Source organism: Hippocampus guttulatus, chromosome 1 (assembly GCF_054856545.1).
Source record: "Hippocampus guttulatus isolate MCC_2025c chromosome 1, RoL_Hgut_1.0, whole genome shotgun sequence".
NCBI classification, from domain to species: domain Eukaryota; kingdom Metazoa; phylum Chordata; class Actinopteri; order Syngnathiformes; family Syngnathidae; genus Hippocampus; species Hippocampus guttulatus.
Genome location: NC_141261.1, coordinates 36,477,178 through 36,495,612, shown reverse-complemented (window position 1 = coordinate 36,495,612; position 18,435 = coordinate 36,477,178). Strand labels below are relative to the sequence as shown.

Below are 18,435 nucleotides of genomic sequence, written 5' to 3'. Positions count from 1 at the left end.
GCAGTACTGTACACGCATAAGACACTTGTTGAAATGTGTTTTTACAGCAAGAGCATGCCAGGCGCATTATCACAAAGCAGGCGCGTTATCACAAAGACTCAAACCCAGGGGCACAATGTATGGCTTTATTATTATGTCCATGAAAAACTGAATGAAACATTTCCACATTACAATTTTCAACATTCCCAGCATCCACAAAATCACTTATTTGCAGATCCCACCCCACACCCCAATATTTAAAAAAATATATATATTTTGGGCGGCGCAACTCCCATTTTTTGTGTAAAACGCTTATGGGCATTATATTCTGGTTTATTGACCAGTTTTTGAAGTTAGTAACACACACACACACACACACACACACACACACACACACACAATAATGCAATTGCAACTGCAAACTGTGTCCGTCCCTATTCCCAGTGAATAGTTGGTCTCCACTCTATTTACGAATATCATCACTTTAAACTAAGAAGAAAACTGAATGAAAATGGAGTGTGTATTAAACTCTTGATAAAATTCTGAGAACTATACCCTGACATAAACGGCAAAAACTAGTGTTGTGTGAACGCTAGGGCGGGTTACATTGCACCAGTTATAAAAAAAATGATGTATCTCATTCAGAAATGTAAAGACACCATTTGAATTAAAATTAAATAAATAATGAAGATACTTGCCATCGAGTTCTAATAATATCTAAACTGAAGGTCATCACACGAACTAAGGAACATTCAATGGCCATGGTGGCCTGAGGGAGTAGAAGGCGGCTGGAGTTTCTCAGACTTGTCATCTTTGGCTTCGGTGTCTGATGAGGAATCAGAGGCCTGAGCCTGCTGTTGATTTGCCCACATGTCTGCATACAGGCCTTGCTTTTGCAGTAGCTCCTCATGTCTTAAACAGAAAGATGGTGACTTTATTACTGTGTCATCAAATACAAGGAAGTTGCCTGCCATTGAAAAGCAAAGCTTACCGTCCTTGCTCAGCAATCCGACCCTCATTGATGACAAGAATCTGGTCTGCTCCAATGATTGTGGACAACCTATGAACATAGCTTATTAGATGCGTTAGAGGTCAACTGAAGACCTGTGAAGGTATCTTTTACCTGTGAGCTACAACAATGGTCGTACGATTAGAACAGACTTTGGCTAATGAGGCCTGGATGTTTCGTTCCGTTTGGGTATCGAGCGCTGATGTGGCCTGTTGAGACACCATGTGTGGTCAAACAGGAAATGCCGCAAACCGAACAAAATGGAACCCGTTTGCCATGCTGTGATCGTCTCATCACCTCATCCAGCAGGATGATCTGTGGCGCCTTGAGGATGGTCCTAGCTATCGCCACCCTCTGCTTCTCTCCTCCACTCAGCTTTAGGCCTCTTTCGCCCACTTGAGTATTATAACCTTCCACAGACAAACATTACCGGTACATGATATTGCACTTTTGTCAACCCAAATGATGAATCAGAACTGATAATTCTCAATCCACAAATCACCTTCAGGGAATGCCATGATTCTGTCATGGATATCACCAGCGATGGCAGCCTCCTCCACCTCCTGGTCGCTTGCAGAGATGTGACCATAGCGGATGTTCTCCAGGATGGTGTCGTTGAACAGCACCGTGTCCTGGGGGACCACTCCGATGTGCGCTCGCAGAGATGTCTGCGTCACCTGAGCACAACGAAAAGAAGGTGTCATTTGCTCTCCTCCTGCTTTTTATGTGCTGCAGTTATTTCAGAAACACACACGCTGAAAGTAAGCATAATCTTACTTTGGAAATGTCCTGACTGTCAATGTGAACGCTACCCCCCTGAACATCATAGAAGCGGAAGAGGAGTCGGATGATGGTGCTCTTCCCAGACCCTGATGGTCCCACCTATGGAAGGTTCAACAAAAATTACTTCTTTTTTTTTCATAGAGATTACGTTCACACACTTGTTGTCGTACCAGGGCCACAGTCTGTCCAGGTAGTACTGTAAAGGAGACATCCTTGAGAATCTCCTTGCTGTAAAATGGGAACAACCACTGAGCGGAACTGCCCGTCATCATGTTTGCATGGCAAAGCAGAGGGGAACCCACCCATTTGTGTAACTGAAGTAAACATTCTCAAACTGAACTTTCCCCAGCTTGTAGTGAAAATCCACAGCATTTAGAGCGTCTTTCACCTGCGTGCAATAGAGAGTTGTTTTAGGAGTGGGCATAACAGCTGTCGGAGTATCTGTGAGATTCAGATGTACCTCCTCCTCCTCCTCAAAAAGCTTGATCATGCTTTCCATGTCAATGAATAAATTTTGGATCATTCTGGAACAACAAGAAAAAGTTGCTTGAATAACAGCAAATGATTGCTACCTAAAGCACAAGGAGTTGCATGTTCTTACCTGTAGTAGGTACCAAACCAGTTGAGAGGGGTATAGAGTTGGATGATGTATGTTCCAAATAGAACAAAATCACCAACCTGAGAGAACACATGGAGCAATTCAAGCTTGCATTGCTGAGACATTTATTACAAACACCAAACTTCCCATGTGAATATCAGCACCTGGAACTTTCCTTCTGTCACAAAATAGGCAGAGAGCAGGGAGCCGGCGAGCAAACCTGCTCCGATGATCAGGTTCTGGGTTTGGTTGAGGAGGGCCAAGGAGGCCTGTGTCTTCCACTCTGACGACTACAGTGGGAAGATACCACAACCATCAGACACAGTGACTACATTATTTACATTAACCGGTGTACTGAAATTGTTCTTTTTCTCTGTTATGGCGCTTGGCTTGGGCCCACTTACATCTCCACTCACCTCGTGTGTTTGATTCTTTTATCTTGTATTGCATATTCATATCACAGAAAAGCTCCAAACCGCACATTATGTTGAGCTTGCATGGGATAAGGGAACACTTTTTGACAAATGGTGAGCTTCAGCTAAAGCTGAGATTTCTCCTCTTTTCCAAATGGGAAATGACACAGGCTTAGAATCCATTATGTTATTTCTGAGTTTGTAAAATGGAGTCATAGTCGGTATATCATAGACAACACGTGATCGGACATATTTCTCGTAACTATGAGAGGCTTGGAGTATAAATAAGGACCATAACCCCTGAAGTCCAGAAGGCCACATGTGTGGAATATATTAATTGTTCCTTAGTTTTGTGGGGGAATTATGTCAAAACCACCATATTAGTCGATATAAATTTGTAGCATTCAACATTAAATGTCATATTGGAGTGAACGTGCACCATTTTCACAACCCCTAGGTACTACCTTGCGATGAACTGTCTTTAGCCGAGCCTCCTACCACCATAATTTGGATGGTTTTTTTTCCCCAAATAAATGTGTCTCATATTTGAGAAATTATTGTATCTCACCATTTAAAACAGACATGGATTTTTTTTTTTAATCAATATAAATGGGCTGTTTCATACCTGGTATTTCAAAATGGCGTCCTCAAAGCGGCTGACTTCATAGTTCTCTGCATTGTAGTATTTCACCGTCTCAAAGTTCAGCAAGGAGTCGACAGCTTTCGTTTTAGCAATGTTGTCCTGCTGATTCATATCCCGTCTGTACTTGGTCCTCCACTCTGTGATAATGATTGTCAAAGCTGGTGGACAGACACAAGATTTTTTACTGGGAGTGACAGCTGAGAAAAATTGAGGATCTCTGAAGCACCAACTGATGTTACTCACTGAGGTAGAGGGTCATGCACACAAAGACAATGAGGCCAAACCACGCGTTGAAATTGGTGATAAAGTAAATGATGGATATAACAATGTCAGCAATTGTTGGGACGATGCTGAACACAATGTAGCTGTGGAGAAAAACATATCTTTCAGTCTAATTTCCCTACTTTAGCATGAAAAACAAACAACCAAACCCTGTGCACGTAATATGGTTATTTGTGAAAAAAATTGTAAAATGTATATGTACAATATTTTTTTTACACTATGTAGTACTATACTAAAAGTATCAATAGAATTTTATCATTCATAATAAAAAAATAAACTAAATTATTTAAAATGAAATCATATATTTCAATTCACGTAGATTATGCCAAAATGACTCAAACCACAAAGCCATTGAAGGAGAGCAGATCTTTGAAAAATATCGTTATTCCTGCAGCATGGCATATTGAAAACAGAAAACATTGGTGTGGGATGATAGTTTTGTGACGCCTGAATATCCCCGATTCATCTGCTGGATCAGTTGAGTCATTGACGAATTTTGCCTCAATCACATCGTACCGTAGAATGTGAAATGTAAATTTGTTTATCTGCAACTTTTAACTACTGTCGTAAAAGACAAGAGTGGATGAAACAACTAAAAATACAGCAGTTTGTTGACTTCATTAGCGCAGCCATCCCACCTGAGCAAGCTGTTGACGGACGAGGTGCCACGGTCGATGCTTCTCAACACGTCGCCGGTTTTGCGGCCCAGGTGCCAGCGTAGTGAGAGGGCGTGCAGGTGGGCAAAGAGACGTACTTGCACCATACGGTTGGTGAACTGCTGCACTCGGATCCACAGGAAGGAACGCAAGTTGCTGACAAATCCCGAGGCGCCTGCAAGAGAAGGTCATCGTGGCCTTGAATGGCGCATACACTTTTCACCTTAATTTTTATGTCACAAAATATTTGTCTCTTGATGTTGTTACACGGTGAAGTAGAGCTGGTGGTTCATAGATAAAGTTTTCTACATATGGTGCTTTGCATGGACCTTTTCTGGTTTAATATGGGAATATCAATGCAGAGCTACTAGTCAAAACTTGCTCCACACATTGTGTGTGTGTGTGTGTGGGGGGGGGGGGGGGGGTCATAAGCGGCGTGTTAATGTGTGCAGGTGGGTACTTGCACACTTAGTAAGGGACCGACACACACACTCTGACATGAAACCCAAGAACTAACTCAGCATCTAGTGTGTGAAAAGGTCTGTCATACCTGCACCTCCGCCCTGCATGAACTTTAACAGGACATAAATACACACAGTGGTGGTCAGAGTGTTCCAGCTGGTGCCATCAGTCAGTTCATTGACTGAGAAGGGGAAGAAGACAGAAAAGTAATGATTAAAAACGTGAAGCATCAGGTAAAGACAAACCACTCCTGTTGGTATACACACCTATATTTTTGTAGTAAATTGGAACAAAGACGTTGATTGCCCTCTCAACTCCCAGCAGCACCAAACAGAAGAGGACAAGCAGCTGGAGCCAGACACTGCCCCGAGGCCACATGTAAGGTAACAGCAGCCTGGACTTCTGCGTGAAGCCCCGCCAAGTCGACTGGTTCTCATCTGGTCTGCCCAAGAGGCTCTGAGACGGTGACAAGAAGCCAGTCAAAATTACCGAATGGACTACTGTAGAGAGAATGTGTTTAGTTTTTGTTTTTTTGCTCATCATTACCTGTCCACTCTGCTCAATGTCACGCTCATCTTCATTTATAAGCAGCATGTATGGTCTCCTTGGAAGCCCTGGAGCCTTAAGACCAACAAAGAAGAGCAGTGCTGTGCCCACATAGCGCATCAGCCATAAGCCAAACTGCACCTAAGAGATTTCATGGACAGTTAGAATAAACATCAATATGAACGTTAACCTGTAAATGACTTAAGCCTGTCCACATGAGGCAGGCCATGTTTTAAGTCGTTGGAGTGGGAGGGGCAAGATGTGGCCTCTTACTGACAGTTTCTGGTAGCTGAACGTTAGACAGTGACTCAGCAAAAAAAGGAGCAGAGCCTGCATCTCACAGCCCTTCATCTAAAGTACTTTTTACATCACCGCAAGTCAGGGCGGCAATCTCATTATACAGGACTGACAACATTGACTCTGAGGGAATAACACACCTATTGTAAACAAACAGACTCTGACCCACTAAACTGTCAGGCAAGTCCTCACTATTAAATATTAACACTAAATTGAGGCAACGAGCAATGTACGATACTTTGACCCACACCAATTTGAAAAAAAAAATGATCACATTACTGCGGGGAGGAAGAGACTTTCATGATAAAAACCCAATGGAAGACACACACCGGCTACAATCTAACAAGATTTATGACAAAAACTGAATCAAAATAGCTACCTTTACAATGATAATAATATTCCGTTTTAATCAACAGGTTCAGACAGGTATTTATTATTGCGGTTGTTATTTGCAGTGTGGTTGACAACGTTGCATCATACGAATGTTTCTGTTGTCTCTAATAATTCGGTCACCTTCAGTTAACCAACATGAAAGGGGCAAAAATATTACAAATCTGTATGTTGCAGTACAATTTTACATTACTGTCCTGCAAAAATAAACATTCTTGGGTCTATAAGATTGTTTTGGTGCACCTGGTGTTTTGCCCAAAATTTCAGTGTCTCTCACCAGTTGCTGATTGTCTTCCAGGCCCCACCACCAGTGAGGACTGAACCAGGAAACGAATGCCAGGTTCTCAGCTGCGAACGCCGTCGCCCAGAACAGTAGTAGCGCTGCGCTGTGGCCCCGTGTTCGATCCATGACCAGAGTCCTGCGCCTCTCGACAATAAGCAAGGCAAGCGCCCAAACCCAGGCTATGGCAGAGAAGCAGCCATAGAGCACCACATAGCCTGGGAGCTGGTCTCCTTGGGTGGCTCGCCAAATCATCCCACCCAGAAACTGAACCAAGACAAGGCTGGAAATGGCCACTTGGAACGTGTAGAGACGCGAGCGGGGGATGAACTTGGGCTCCATTGCTGTGCCATACTTCTGGTAGAAGATGAAGTGGACGGTGCCGAGGAAGATAGAGATGGTGAGCAGGACAGCAGGGACCAGAGTGAAGTAAAAGCAGGGGGCGATTCCTTCGTCCACCCACGTGTGGGAGATGGGAAATCCGGCTTCACAATAGCTGTGTACTAACACCATGACTACTGTCGGGAAAAGCCAGAAAACACACCGGACGATTTGAGCAAGTAATGTTGTTGCTGATTTTGCTTTACAAGCACATCACATCCCAAAACTCAAAGAGACATACAAATGTCGTAACTCTCATACTTTTCGGCGTTCTATCAAGTGCAACAATTACCTTGTTTGAGCTCGACTGACCAATTCACACGCTCCAAGTGTCAGTAGCAGAGCTTGGTATAAAGAAGCTAGCAGATGTCCTAGCTTGCCTTGTCCGATCCAAACAACTTGAAGGCGAGCAACATTAGAGCGTCTGGCGTACAAACTGACTTGTGAGTCATCGGTTCTGTCCGTGGTTGGTTGTCGCGCTCCTGTTCGACAACACACTAAACAACCTTGGCGATTGACGTCAGTTTTACACAACCGACGTACAGAACGTGCCTTAGCATTCAGCGCCCTCAAGAGGAGATGAAGAAATCATCATCATGTTCTACGGTTCGTTCGGGGATGGCATCATGGCAAACTAGCACCAGCTTAATGATCCATTACCGCCTCCAGCGAGACTGGAGTGTGGACTGAGAGAACGTGCAGGAGGAACGAAGAATTGACGACAACAACAGGGAAAATACATCATAAAAACATGACAATACACCATGAACACCATTGGATTATTTTGGCGAATCTGTCTACTTCTAAATATTCATTCATTCATTCACCTTCCGAACCGCTTTATCCTCACTAGGGTCGCGGCGGGTGCTGGAGCCTATCCCAGCTGTCATCGGGCAGTAGGAAACCCAGAATTGGTTGCCAGCCAATCGCAGGGCACACAGAGACAAACAGCCATGCACGCCCACACTCACACCTAGGGACAATTTAGAGTGTCCAATCCGCCTGCCATGCATGTTTTTGGAATGTGGGAGGAAAACGGAGCACCCGGAGAAAACCCACGCAGGCCCGGGGAGAACATGCAAACTCCACACAGGGAGGCTGGAGCTGAAATTGAACCCGGTACCCCTGCACTGTGAGTCAACGTGCTAACCACTGGACTACCGGGCCGCCCTTGCTTCTAAATAATATGAGTAAAAAGGTGAATGGCTTTCACTGACTCTTGATAGCTCTAACACTCTTACCATTCACATCCTGCTGCCACAGCATCAAAAGAAACTGGGGGATCAGAAATCCTCCTTCAGAACACAGTGACATGGCGTTAATTATCTTCCTTCAGAACACAGTGACATGGCGTTAATTAAAATACCCTTTACCCAAATATATGATTTACATTTATCCACTGAAAGTGGCTGCAAATTTTGACTATACATTTATTGAGTGGATTCTATCAGTTATTTTTACAGCATATATTTATTGAGGGGCGGTCGACTGGTTAGCACGTAGACCTCACAGTGCAGAGTTACAGGGTTAGAAACCGGCTCCGGCTTTCCTGTGTGGAGTTTGCGTGTTTATCCTGTGTCTGTCTGCATGGGATTTCTCTGGGTACTCCGGTTTCCTCCCACATTCCAAAGACCTGCACCATAGGTTCTTTATGGTGCAGGTTCTTTACACTCTAAATTGTCCCCAGGCGTGACTGTGAGTGTGAATGTTTTTTTTGTCCATGTGTGCCCTGCGATTGGCTGGCAACCAGTTCAGGGTGTACCCTGACTGCTGCCCGGAGACATTTGGGATAGGCTCCAGCATGCCCGAGACCCTCATTCGGATAAGCGGATTAGAAAATGGATGGATGGATAGATGGATGAAAAAGATTTGCTATGGTGCTGTTTCTTGGGTCAGAGAATGGATGGATGGATATTTGAGACAAAGATTACAACAGTACAAGTATTTACATAAATCTTTAATTATAAAACCGTATCCAGTTTTATAATTAAATAATTACTTTTATAATTGAATTATAAATTGGAATGGGAAAATGGATTGATATTTATTGAGTAGATACTACCGTTGTTTTTTCTTTTTTTTGCGTGTAGGAACATTTTACTTTTTTTTTTGATCACGCTTGTACCTGACATAAATTAGGTAGTGTATAAATTACCCATTATTTTATAACTCCTGTTCTGCCTAACATAACCAGTTTAATTTGGCATGTTTTTCACGGGTCATATTTAATACAGTGTTGTATCGCCTAAAGTAACAAACGTCGGGCTTGTGCTGAAGCCTATGCCTGAGGGGCGAGGTACACCCCGAACTGGTCGCCATCTTATCTCACACTCACATCCCCACCAGTTAACAAAAAAAAGTCATGACTGCGATATTGAAATTTGACCGTTAGATGGGGCTAAATACAAATGTATAAATGTTGACCGAGAATAAATCAAACGCGAGCGCCCACACACCAGCCCAAATAGGTACTGAAAAAGAATGCTACAGAACTACTGTGACATGATAGACGGCACATAATATAAATGCAATTTCACACAGATAACTTAGAGCGCCGTCTCATACTGTACAGGAAAAAGAGGATAGGCAGTTTTCCTGAAATTTAAAATTTAAGTGTTCTGAAAAAAAAATGCCTGAAAAGCCAGCTGTCTCATCTGGCCTTTGAATAGGAATTAATGAAAGGCTCACAAGAAAGTGAGTATATACCTGCATATGAAAGGAAGGAAATAAAGAGGATCATCTTTTCCCGAGGGGAGAGTGCAAAGGATTTGAGAAAGACACACACACACACACACAGACACAGACACAGACACACACACACAGACACACACACACAGACACACACACACACAGACACACACACACACACACACACACACACAGCACACACAGAGCACAGTGTAAAATCTTTCCATTTAGACTAAAGCCTTCACAATGGTCACACAGAGTTGTTAATCTGCTTCATTGCCACGGTTCTTTTGTGCGAGTGGAAATGGACCTTCTGTCCACCAACTGGGTGTCACCCCACTCTTTTGTCCTCCTCAAGATGTGATGGCCTGCCCATCACAGCCTTCATCTTCCACTCCTTTTGTGAGCCTTTCTGACTTTAGCATAGACATTCGGTTGGATCTAACACATCTGGAAGGTGGGCTTTTTGTCTCTCATTCTCCTATCGGTTCACTTGTGGCCGAGTGGCAAATATGGGACTGTGACAGGTTGAGATGAGAAGAATGTGGACCTTAATCTAATCCTGTGATTTAGCCCGAAAAGAATACTATCAGCCGTGTTGGGAATGCTGCTTCCAATCTCATTAGTCACAAGGGAGATCAATAAAGCTTTCAGTTGCGTTAGATTGTAGTACTCACGATAGAAGCTTTGTGAAATCAGTCCTTGTTTTGCAATCTCTAATACTCAGCCATGATCAATCTATTGTGTGGCCCACACTGCACAAGCACGAAGACAGCTGGAAAAGTCAGAAACAGCAAGGGGCATCGTATTTATTCAGGGTTTTTTTTTCTGTGGGAGGTTATAGGGGACACGTAAAATGTACATTTTGTTATGATGTGTGTTTTTAAGTTTTGGTTTTGGTTTACACTGAAACAGCACCACAACATTTGTGTTTTGGTCTTAGTATTGGTGTGCTATCATGAGTTTTGTGTTCCTGCATGGGTCTCTTGTTCGTGCCTTCCCTGTCTACTTGTAATGTCTTTGTTTGCACTTGGTTACATCAGTTTTGCTCCCTTAATATCAACCAATCAGCTCCTTCCAGTCACTTGTGTCTTGTCATGGTGTGCCTAATTGTTTCATAAGTCTGTTTATTTATTTCCTGGTTTTCATTCACCCTGTCTCTGGTCATTGTCACCGGTCTTCTGTGGTGGCGTGTCTGTGTTTCTTTGTTCATGTTGCATTTTGAATGTTTCATGTTTGTTTGGGGGTGAACTTTTCTAATTATGATATTTGATTGTGGCACTCAGTCTCTTTGTTGCATTTTGCAAATAAATTCCTGAATTAAGACTCCCCTCAACCCGTACCTAACAAGATGGGCAAACATCCAGAGGAATTATCAAGTAGAAACTGTGTATGAAATGCTGCCTTCATAAGTGAAAATGACTTAATTGCACTTATGGCAAAACTCACACCAACTCTGCTCCTGCAAGTAGAAGCCACTCTCGTTGTGATGCCAGGGCTGCACCTCTGTTATTCATGGTAATAAAAGCCGAACTTACGATTGGCTAAGTCGTATATGGAACGGGGAATACAGTCACTCACCGTGGCCCTTTAAAGTGGCTAAAGTGACACAAATAAAGGAGGGTCTGAAATAAGATACAAATATTGATCTTTGGTGTATTTTGATGAAAACAAGTCATAGATATGTTTTTTAAACAATTGGTAACTGCTTCTATATTCTTATATATCTCTCCTTTTAAGAATGGGAGCTTTTAAAGTGAGTCACACATATCTTCTGAGTCAAGCTGAAAAAGACGGAAGACATCAAGCTAGTGTGCTAGCTTGATTCAAAGGTAAGCCCCCTCCAGAGTAGCGCACACTCCCTTACAGGGGATTGGATAGGGTTGCTTTAATTTTCAGAGACTTGAGGCCTCAGCAGCATGCATGGGGTCAACCACACTCATTGTAACAGATGGTGATGCACTTCTCTTGGAAAAATGTTACCCTTCGCCCACTAAGCTTGACAATGTATTAGTTCGGGACAAAACTTTGCCATGCCGGCAGCCACCAAGAATAGTTCAGGTGTTATCCTCCCATCAGTGCAGTAGCCACAACTCAACTCAACTCAACTCAACTGTATTTATAGAGCACTTTCAAACAGCCATCATGACTCATGTCATCAATTAACATATACAGGTTAAAAAAATATATATATATTTAAGTCCGCAAAAAGTCTGCAAACGGTCCGCAAGAAGCTGCAAAATAACAGCGAGTCACATAGAGCAACATATACAGAACTGTACTCCATGTACCTGTATATCCTCCTGACTACCAGTAGTTCAAATTTGTCCTCTGTAGAGGACATTTGTGAACCTAAATATCTCCCACCCAGTGCCTCCAATCACCTTAACTCCTTTTTTACTCTAAAGAGGACATTCAGTGCTTTCCAATGATACCAAATTTGTAGGGGTTAGAAAAAGTAAGAAAATGGCTTCCCTCAGTGCAAGCACTTTTAATAAGATAAGAAAACCTTTATTAGTCTCGCAATGGAGAAATTCCCAATTCACAGCAGCAAAGTTATGAAAGGAAGAAATAGAACAACAAAATATAGGAGCTGCTGGAAAGGCAGCCACTCTCGTGGCGCCATTTTGAAGTCAAAATAACAAAAATAACATAACACAACACAACACATAAGACACAGACAGTCGTGCAATCTTACCCACTTTTTTGCATACACTTTGTTGTCTGAAGCAGTTATAGATGAAAGACGTCTCTGATCCTTTCACCAGTGGATCAGAGACGTCATGCTGAAAATGTGCACACGTCTGCTACAAGCTAAGTTTTGAAAGCAAACACGAAGCTTTAGCGTCCATTGACGAAAAGAGATTAGTTCACTTCTCCTGTCCCACGTAATCCGCTTCAAACTCCAAGCCGCGACTCCCAGTTCCAAATCCGCATCGGCGCTCCGCGCTAACGCTCCTTTCTTCTCCTCGTCGGCTCCTCGAGACTTACATCCATCCAGCCGCAGACCATTCAACAGCACCGATCTCTCCGCTGAACAAAGCGGGGCTGTGAAAAATGCTGCCCATTACAGGCGCAAGACACAAGCGCCCCGGGACTGTCCAGCAACGACAGTCAAATGGCGCCGACATTCCTCCCAGTCAAAAACAGTGCTGGTATGCCCGTGCTGCCGAGAAGGCGCAACCACCGAGTACAGAGTCTCCTCCTTGATGCATGTCGTGGCCAAAAAATGCTGAAAAAAGTCCACATCAGGTCCACACGACGTAACATGGGAAGAGGAAAAGTCATACTTTTTATCAAACACATTTTGTCTTGAAATGCTGTTGGCATTTTAATTATAAGACTCTTATGAACACGTTAAAGTGTTGTTTTAAGTGTATTTGAGCCTGTTAAAAAAATGTAGTTGGATTTCAAAATTTCTTTTGAGTAGTCCAATTACTTCACATAGATTGGGGAATTTCGAAATAAATGTGATTGGACAACATTATTTTTTTCCTGGTAGTCAGGAGGATAAGAAAAAAAAATCTTTTTTTTATTTTTATGAATATGTTTGAAAAAATCCGCGATGCACTGAAGCTGCAATAAACGAACCACAAAATAGCGAGGAATCACTGTATTCTTCTCTGTACTCTTTATCTGCGAACTTCTTTATTCTTCTCTTTTTTTTTATACTCAAATCTCTTAAAACAAAGTTACAATTAATTGCGCATTAGATTGTTCATCCAGCCACAATTTATCTTTTTAGAATATCAATTCAAGACGCAATTCTTACCTTGATCTCAGCCCACAGACAGAATATCAATTTAGAGGACAATTGTCCCCTACCTTCTCAATTGTGAGCGCCCGATGTTCTGTTTGTTGACCGAAACCTCAATCCGAAATCACGTTGGGGTCACCAATTGTTGTGGGAAGAGCGGCTTCCTCTTCCCCGCGTGTTCGTTGAATTTCGGACGAGGAGAATATTGGTTCTTCAAATAAAGGCTGGAATTGATGAACAGTTCCTTCGAAGCCTTTAAAAACAGAATATTCCAGGCGCCCGTGAATTACAGACAATGGCTGCGGGTCACGAGTGCGAAGCAGGAAGAGAATCACATCATTTTTACGTCATCAGAAGGGCAGTACCGGTACGCAAGGTGTGATATCATAACTTTCGTTTCTCCTAAACTGATTCTCAGCCTAGCGCATTCTAATGTTTGTACGTCTCCAGCAGGGAGTATTCCAATTCTAGGTGATGATTGTTACAAGGATGCCAAGCTACACTGCAGGCATGGGAAAGTTATACATCCATCCATCCATCCATCTTCTACCGCTTATCCGGGGCCGGGTCGTGGGGGCAACAGCTTTAGCAGGGAAGCCCAGACTTCCCTCTCCCTAGCTACTTCTTCCAGCTCTCCCCAGGGGATCCCGAGGCGTTCCCAGGCCAGCTGGGTGACATAGTCTCTCCAGCGTGTCCTGGGTCTTCCTTGGGGTCTCCTCCCGGTGGGACATGCCAGGAACACCTCACCAGGGAGGTGTTCAGGAGGCATCCGAATCAGATGCCCAAACCACCTCATCTGGCTCCTCTCGATGTGGAGGAGAAGCGGCTCCACTCTGAGCCCCTCCCGGATGACCGAGCTTCTCACCTTATCTCTAAGGGAGAGCCCGGACACCCTGCGGAGAAAACTAATTTCGGCCGCTTGTATCCGGGATCTCGTTCTTTCGGTCACGACCCATAGCTCGTGACCATAGATGAGAGTTGGAACGTAGATCGACCGGTAAATTGAGAGCTTCGCCCTTTGGCTCAGCTCCTTCTTCACCACGACAGACCGATACAACGTCCGCATCACAGCAGACGCTGCACCGATCCGCCTGTCGATCTCTCGCTCCCTCCTGCCCTCACTCGTGAATAAGACCCCAAGATACTTAAACTCCTCCACTTGGGGCAAGATCTCCCCCCAACCCGGAGGGGGCACTCCACCCTTTTCCGACTGAGGACCATGGTTTCAGATTTGGAGGTGCTGATTTTCATCCCAACCGCTTCACACTCGGCTGCGAAACGCTCCAGTGAGAGTTGGAGAGCCCTGTTTGAAGGAGCCAACAGCACCACATCATCTGCAAAAAGCAGGGATGCAATACTGAGGCCACCAAAACGGACCCCCTCAACGCTTTGGCTGCGCCTAGAAATTCTGTCCATAAAGGTTATGAACAGAATCGGTGACAAAGGGCAGCCTTGGCGGAGTCCTACCCTCACTGGAAACGATTCCGACTTACTGCCGGCAATGCGAACCAAACTCTGACATCGGTGGTATCGTGACCGAACAGCCCGTATCAGGGGGTTCGGTACCCCATACCCACGAAGCACCCCCCACAGAACTCCCCGAGGGACACGGTCAAACGCCTTCTCCAAGTCCACAAAACACATTTAGACTGGTAGGGCGAATTCCCACATACCCTCGAGGACCCTGCTAAGGGTGTAGAGCTGGTCCACTGTTCCACGGCCGGGACGAAAACCACACTGCTCCTCCTCAATCTGAGGCTCGACTTCCTGACGGACCCTCCTCTCCAGCACCCCTGAATAGACCTTACCAGGGAGGCTGAGGAGTGTGATCCCTCTGTAGTTGGAACACACCCTCTGGTCCCCCTTTTTAAAAAGAGGGACTACCACCCCGGTCTGCCAATCCAGAGGCATTCTCTCCCTTGACCACGCGATGTTGCAGAGGCGTGTCAACCAGGACAGCCCCACAACATCCAGAGCCTTGAGGAACTCCGGGCGGATCTCATCCACCCCTGGGGCCTTGCCACCGAGGAGCTTTTTAACCACATCGGTGACTTCAACCACAGAGATAGAAGAGCCCACCTCAGGGTCCCCAGACTCTGCTTCCTCCAAGGAAGACGTGTTGAGGAGGTCTTCGAAGTACTCTGCCCACCAGTTCACAATGTCCGGAGTCGAAGTCAGCAGCGCCCCATCCCCACTGTACACAGTGTTAGTGGTGCACTGCTTCTCCCTCCTGAGACGTCGGATGGTGGACCAGAATTTCCTCGAAGCCGTCCGGAAGTCGGCTTCCATATGCCTCACCGAACTCTTCCCACGCTCGGGTTTTTGCCTCGGCGACCACCGAAGCTGCGTTCCGCTTGGCCAGTCGATACCCGTCAGCTGCCTCTGGGGTCCCACAGGCCATAAAGGCTCGATAGGACTCCTTCTTCAGCTTGACGGCACCCTTACTGCTGGTGTCCAACAGCGAGTACGGGGGTTGCCGCCACGACAGGCACCAACTACCTTACGGCCACAACTCCGATTGGCCGCCTCAACAATAGAGGCACGGAACATGGTCCACTCGGACTCAATGTCCCCCGCCTCCCCCGGAACATGGGAAAAGCTCTGTCGGAGGTGGGAGTTGAAACTCCTTCTGACAGGGGATTCCGCCAGACGCTCCCAACAAACCCTCACAATACGTTTGGGTCTGCCAGGACGGACCGGCATCTTCCCCACCATCGGAGCCTACTCACCACCAGGTGGTGATCAGTTGACAGCTCCGCCCCTCTCTTCACCCGAGTGTCCAAAACATGCGGTCGCAAATCCGATGATACAACCACAAAGTCGATCATCGAACTACGGCCTAGGGTGTCCTGGTGCCAAGTGCACATATGGACACCCTTATGTTTGAACAAGGTGTTCGTTATGGACAGTCCGTGACGAGCACAGAAGTCCAAAAACAAAACACCACTCGAGTTCTGATCGGGGGGGGGCGTTCCTCCCAACCCCTCCAGGTCTCGGTGTCATTGCCCACGTGAGCATTGAAATCCCCCAGCAGAACAAGGGAGTCCCCAGCAGGAGTACTCTCCAGCACACCCTCCAAGGACTCCAAAAAGGGTGGGTATGCTGAGCTGCTGTTTGGTGCATATGCACAAACAACAGTCAGGACCCGTCCCCTCACCCGAAGGCGGAGGGAGGCAACCCTCTCGTCTACCGGTGTGAACCCCAATGTACAGGCACTGAGCCAGGGGGCAATGAGCATGCCCACACCTGCTCTGCGCCTCTCACCGTGAGCAACTCCAGAGTGGAAGAGAGTCCAACCCCTCTCCAGAGAACTGGTACCAGAACCCAGGCTGTGTGTGGAGGCAAGTCCGACTATATCCAGTCAGAAATTCTCTGCCTCACACACCAGCTCGGGCTCCTTCCCTGCCAGAGAGGTGACATTCCATGTCCCAAGAGCTAGCTTCTGCAGCCGAGGATCGGACCGCCAGGGTCCCCGCCTTTGGCTGCCGCCCAGCTCGCATTGCACCCGACCCCTTTGACCCCTCCCACGGGTGGTGAGACCATGAGCAGGGGGACCCACGTTGCCTCTTCGGGCTGAGCCCGGCCGGGCCCCATGGGTGTAGGCCCGGCCACCAGGCGCTCGCCAACGAGCCCCCACCTCCAGGCCTGGCTCCAGAGGGGGGCCCCGGTGACCCGCGTCCGGGCAAGGGAAACTGAGTGCCATCGATTTTATTTATCATAAGGGGCTTTGTGAGCCGTGCTTTGTCTGGTCCCTCACCTAGGACCTGTTTGCCATGGGTGACCTACTGGGGAAATTTGCTTTTTGTGTTAGGTACGACCTTTACAATGGCATCGATCTTCCATTTTCTTTAGCACTTGTCTTCATCCACACTGGGCTCATAAGTGAGTCGTGGGGTGCACCCAGGACTGGTTGCCAGCCTTCACACTCGCATTAAAACCCAATATACTGTAGCTGTTTTAATTTGCATGAGTTGGTAGTGGTCGAGGAACCTGGAACACTCCAAATAAACCATGCTGAGAACCAAGCTCGGACCAATAGCAAGTAAAAATATTTATATGTGCATAAGTAGAATATCCCAAAGCACATTAGTGCATGGGCCTCATATAAGGGTGCATCTTAATGAATTATACTATGAAAAAAAAATCTGTACTTCTATTCAATCAGGAAAACTGCTTATGATTAAACTTATCAAACCCATGAAGATACAAATTCAGAAGGCAAATTATTATCTAATTTCTGTTATTTGTTGTGTAAGATGATAAAATCTACAGATGGCAAATTCAGTTTTTTGTTCAATATCATATAAACACTGAACTATAATCATGAAAATTCTAAAAAAGAAAATGAAATGTTTCACCGTGTGTCGTGAACCTTTCAAATGAGTCCACTTCTTCAATTGAACTATTGGAACTAATTAGGTTTTCCTCAAGAATTTAATTCATTCGGATGCACCTGTGAGTTTTAAACAGCAGAATCATTTTGCACTGACTATCTTTGGCATATCATGCTGTCACGTGCAACATGCTTCAGCCATGCCAACGCTTCAGGTTGTTTTCACAACACCAAGAGGTGAACATGTTGCACAGGCAGAGGTGGCAGTTCTCAGGCTGTTTCTGCAAAACAAGTACACAAGCAGGTTTTCCCTATGCACTTGAGAGACACACAACCTCTACAAATTACAAACACACAGCTTCCAACCAACCAACCACTCATACACTTATTTTTCCTCCCCAGGTGTGTTTGGAGGGAAACGAGGGTTCGGTGGTGCACACTCCCTTGCCTCCATCCTCTTGAGAATTTTTGCATTTACAAATAATCCCATGATGACGGCAAGTCAAAACAGTTGCAACAAAGGAAAGGCAGGATATTGATTTGACATTTGTCAGAGGATTTATATGCTCTCATTCTCCCTGTTTTTTGTCCGTGCCTGGCCTTGGTCATGGGAGGAAGGTCTTTTGTGTGGCTTGCTTACTTGATTCTGATGTGTTTACTTGACTTTATTCATGCGTCTCAGTACCGTGGTACTGTTATGTCTCGGGGGATGCAAACTGTAACTCGAGAAGGAATGATAAGCAAAACGAGCAAGCCCCTATTCTTCTTGACAATAAGCAGTGGGACTGTTTCACTACCATACCAGCCTTTACTCTTTGATTCACTTGACATGTATTCTGATTGTTGAAACGTGTGGAAATGATGTGGTTATGAGCGGCATGCAAAACGTATCATACAGAGAAATGAGCGATAAATCTTTCAAAACCGGAACTGCCAAT

At 45.3% G+C, this 18,435-nt stretch overlaps 1 protein-coding gene across 2 annotated transcripts; it reads right to left on the bottom strand.

The window, feature by feature from the left end:
- Window positions 1-111: 111 nt before the first annotated feature.
- On the bottom strand, window positions 112-7,265 carry abcb6a (ATP binding cassette subfamily B member 6 (LAN blood group) a). Of its 2 annotated transcripts, none has more exons than XM_086128632.1 (19): window positions 7,012-7,265; window positions 6,336-6,856; window positions 5,372-5,512; window positions 5,092-5,281; window positions 4,914-5,006; window positions 4,346-4,538; window positions 3,669-3,790; window positions 3,408-3,583; window positions 2,534-2,659; window positions 2,373-2,449; window positions 2,232-2,295; window positions 2,074-2,159; window positions 1,942-1,999; window positions 1,766-1,870; window positions 1,491-1,665; window positions 1,286-1,398; window positions 1,103-1,197; window positions 971-1,039; window positions 112-891 (listed from the first exon to the last, which is right to left on the bottom strand). In XM_086128632.1, the coding sequence occupies exons 2-19, from the start codon at window positions 6,849-6,851 to the stop codon at window positions 732-734; spliced, it is 2,559 nt and encodes an 852-aa protein (XP_085984758.1). In that variant the 5' UTR covers window positions 6,852-6,856; window positions 7,012-7,265; the 3' UTR covers window positions 112-731. The 2 variants fall into 2 exon arrangements, with proteins under 2 accessions (XP_085984758.1, XP_085984767.1); XM_086128641.1 differs by having other exon boundaries at window positions 6,336-6,853.
- Window positions 7,266-18,435: the final 11,170 nt, after the last annotated feature.

Excerpts from the sequence above, each read along its gene's own strand:
- abcb6a (XM_086128632.1), bottom strand. The coding sequence starts at position 6,851 with ATGGTGTTAGTACACAGCTATTGTGAAGCCGGATTTCCCATCTCCCAC. Across the intron at positions 3,791-4,345 it reads TCCGTCAACAGCTTGCTCAG|CTACATTGTGTTCAGCATCG; the intron begins GTGGGATGGCTG and ends TTTTCTCCACAG. Across the intron at positions 1,040-1,102 it reads ACCATTGTTGTAGCTCACAG|GTTGTCCACAATCATTGGAG; the intron begins GTAAAAGATACC and ends CTATGTTCATAG.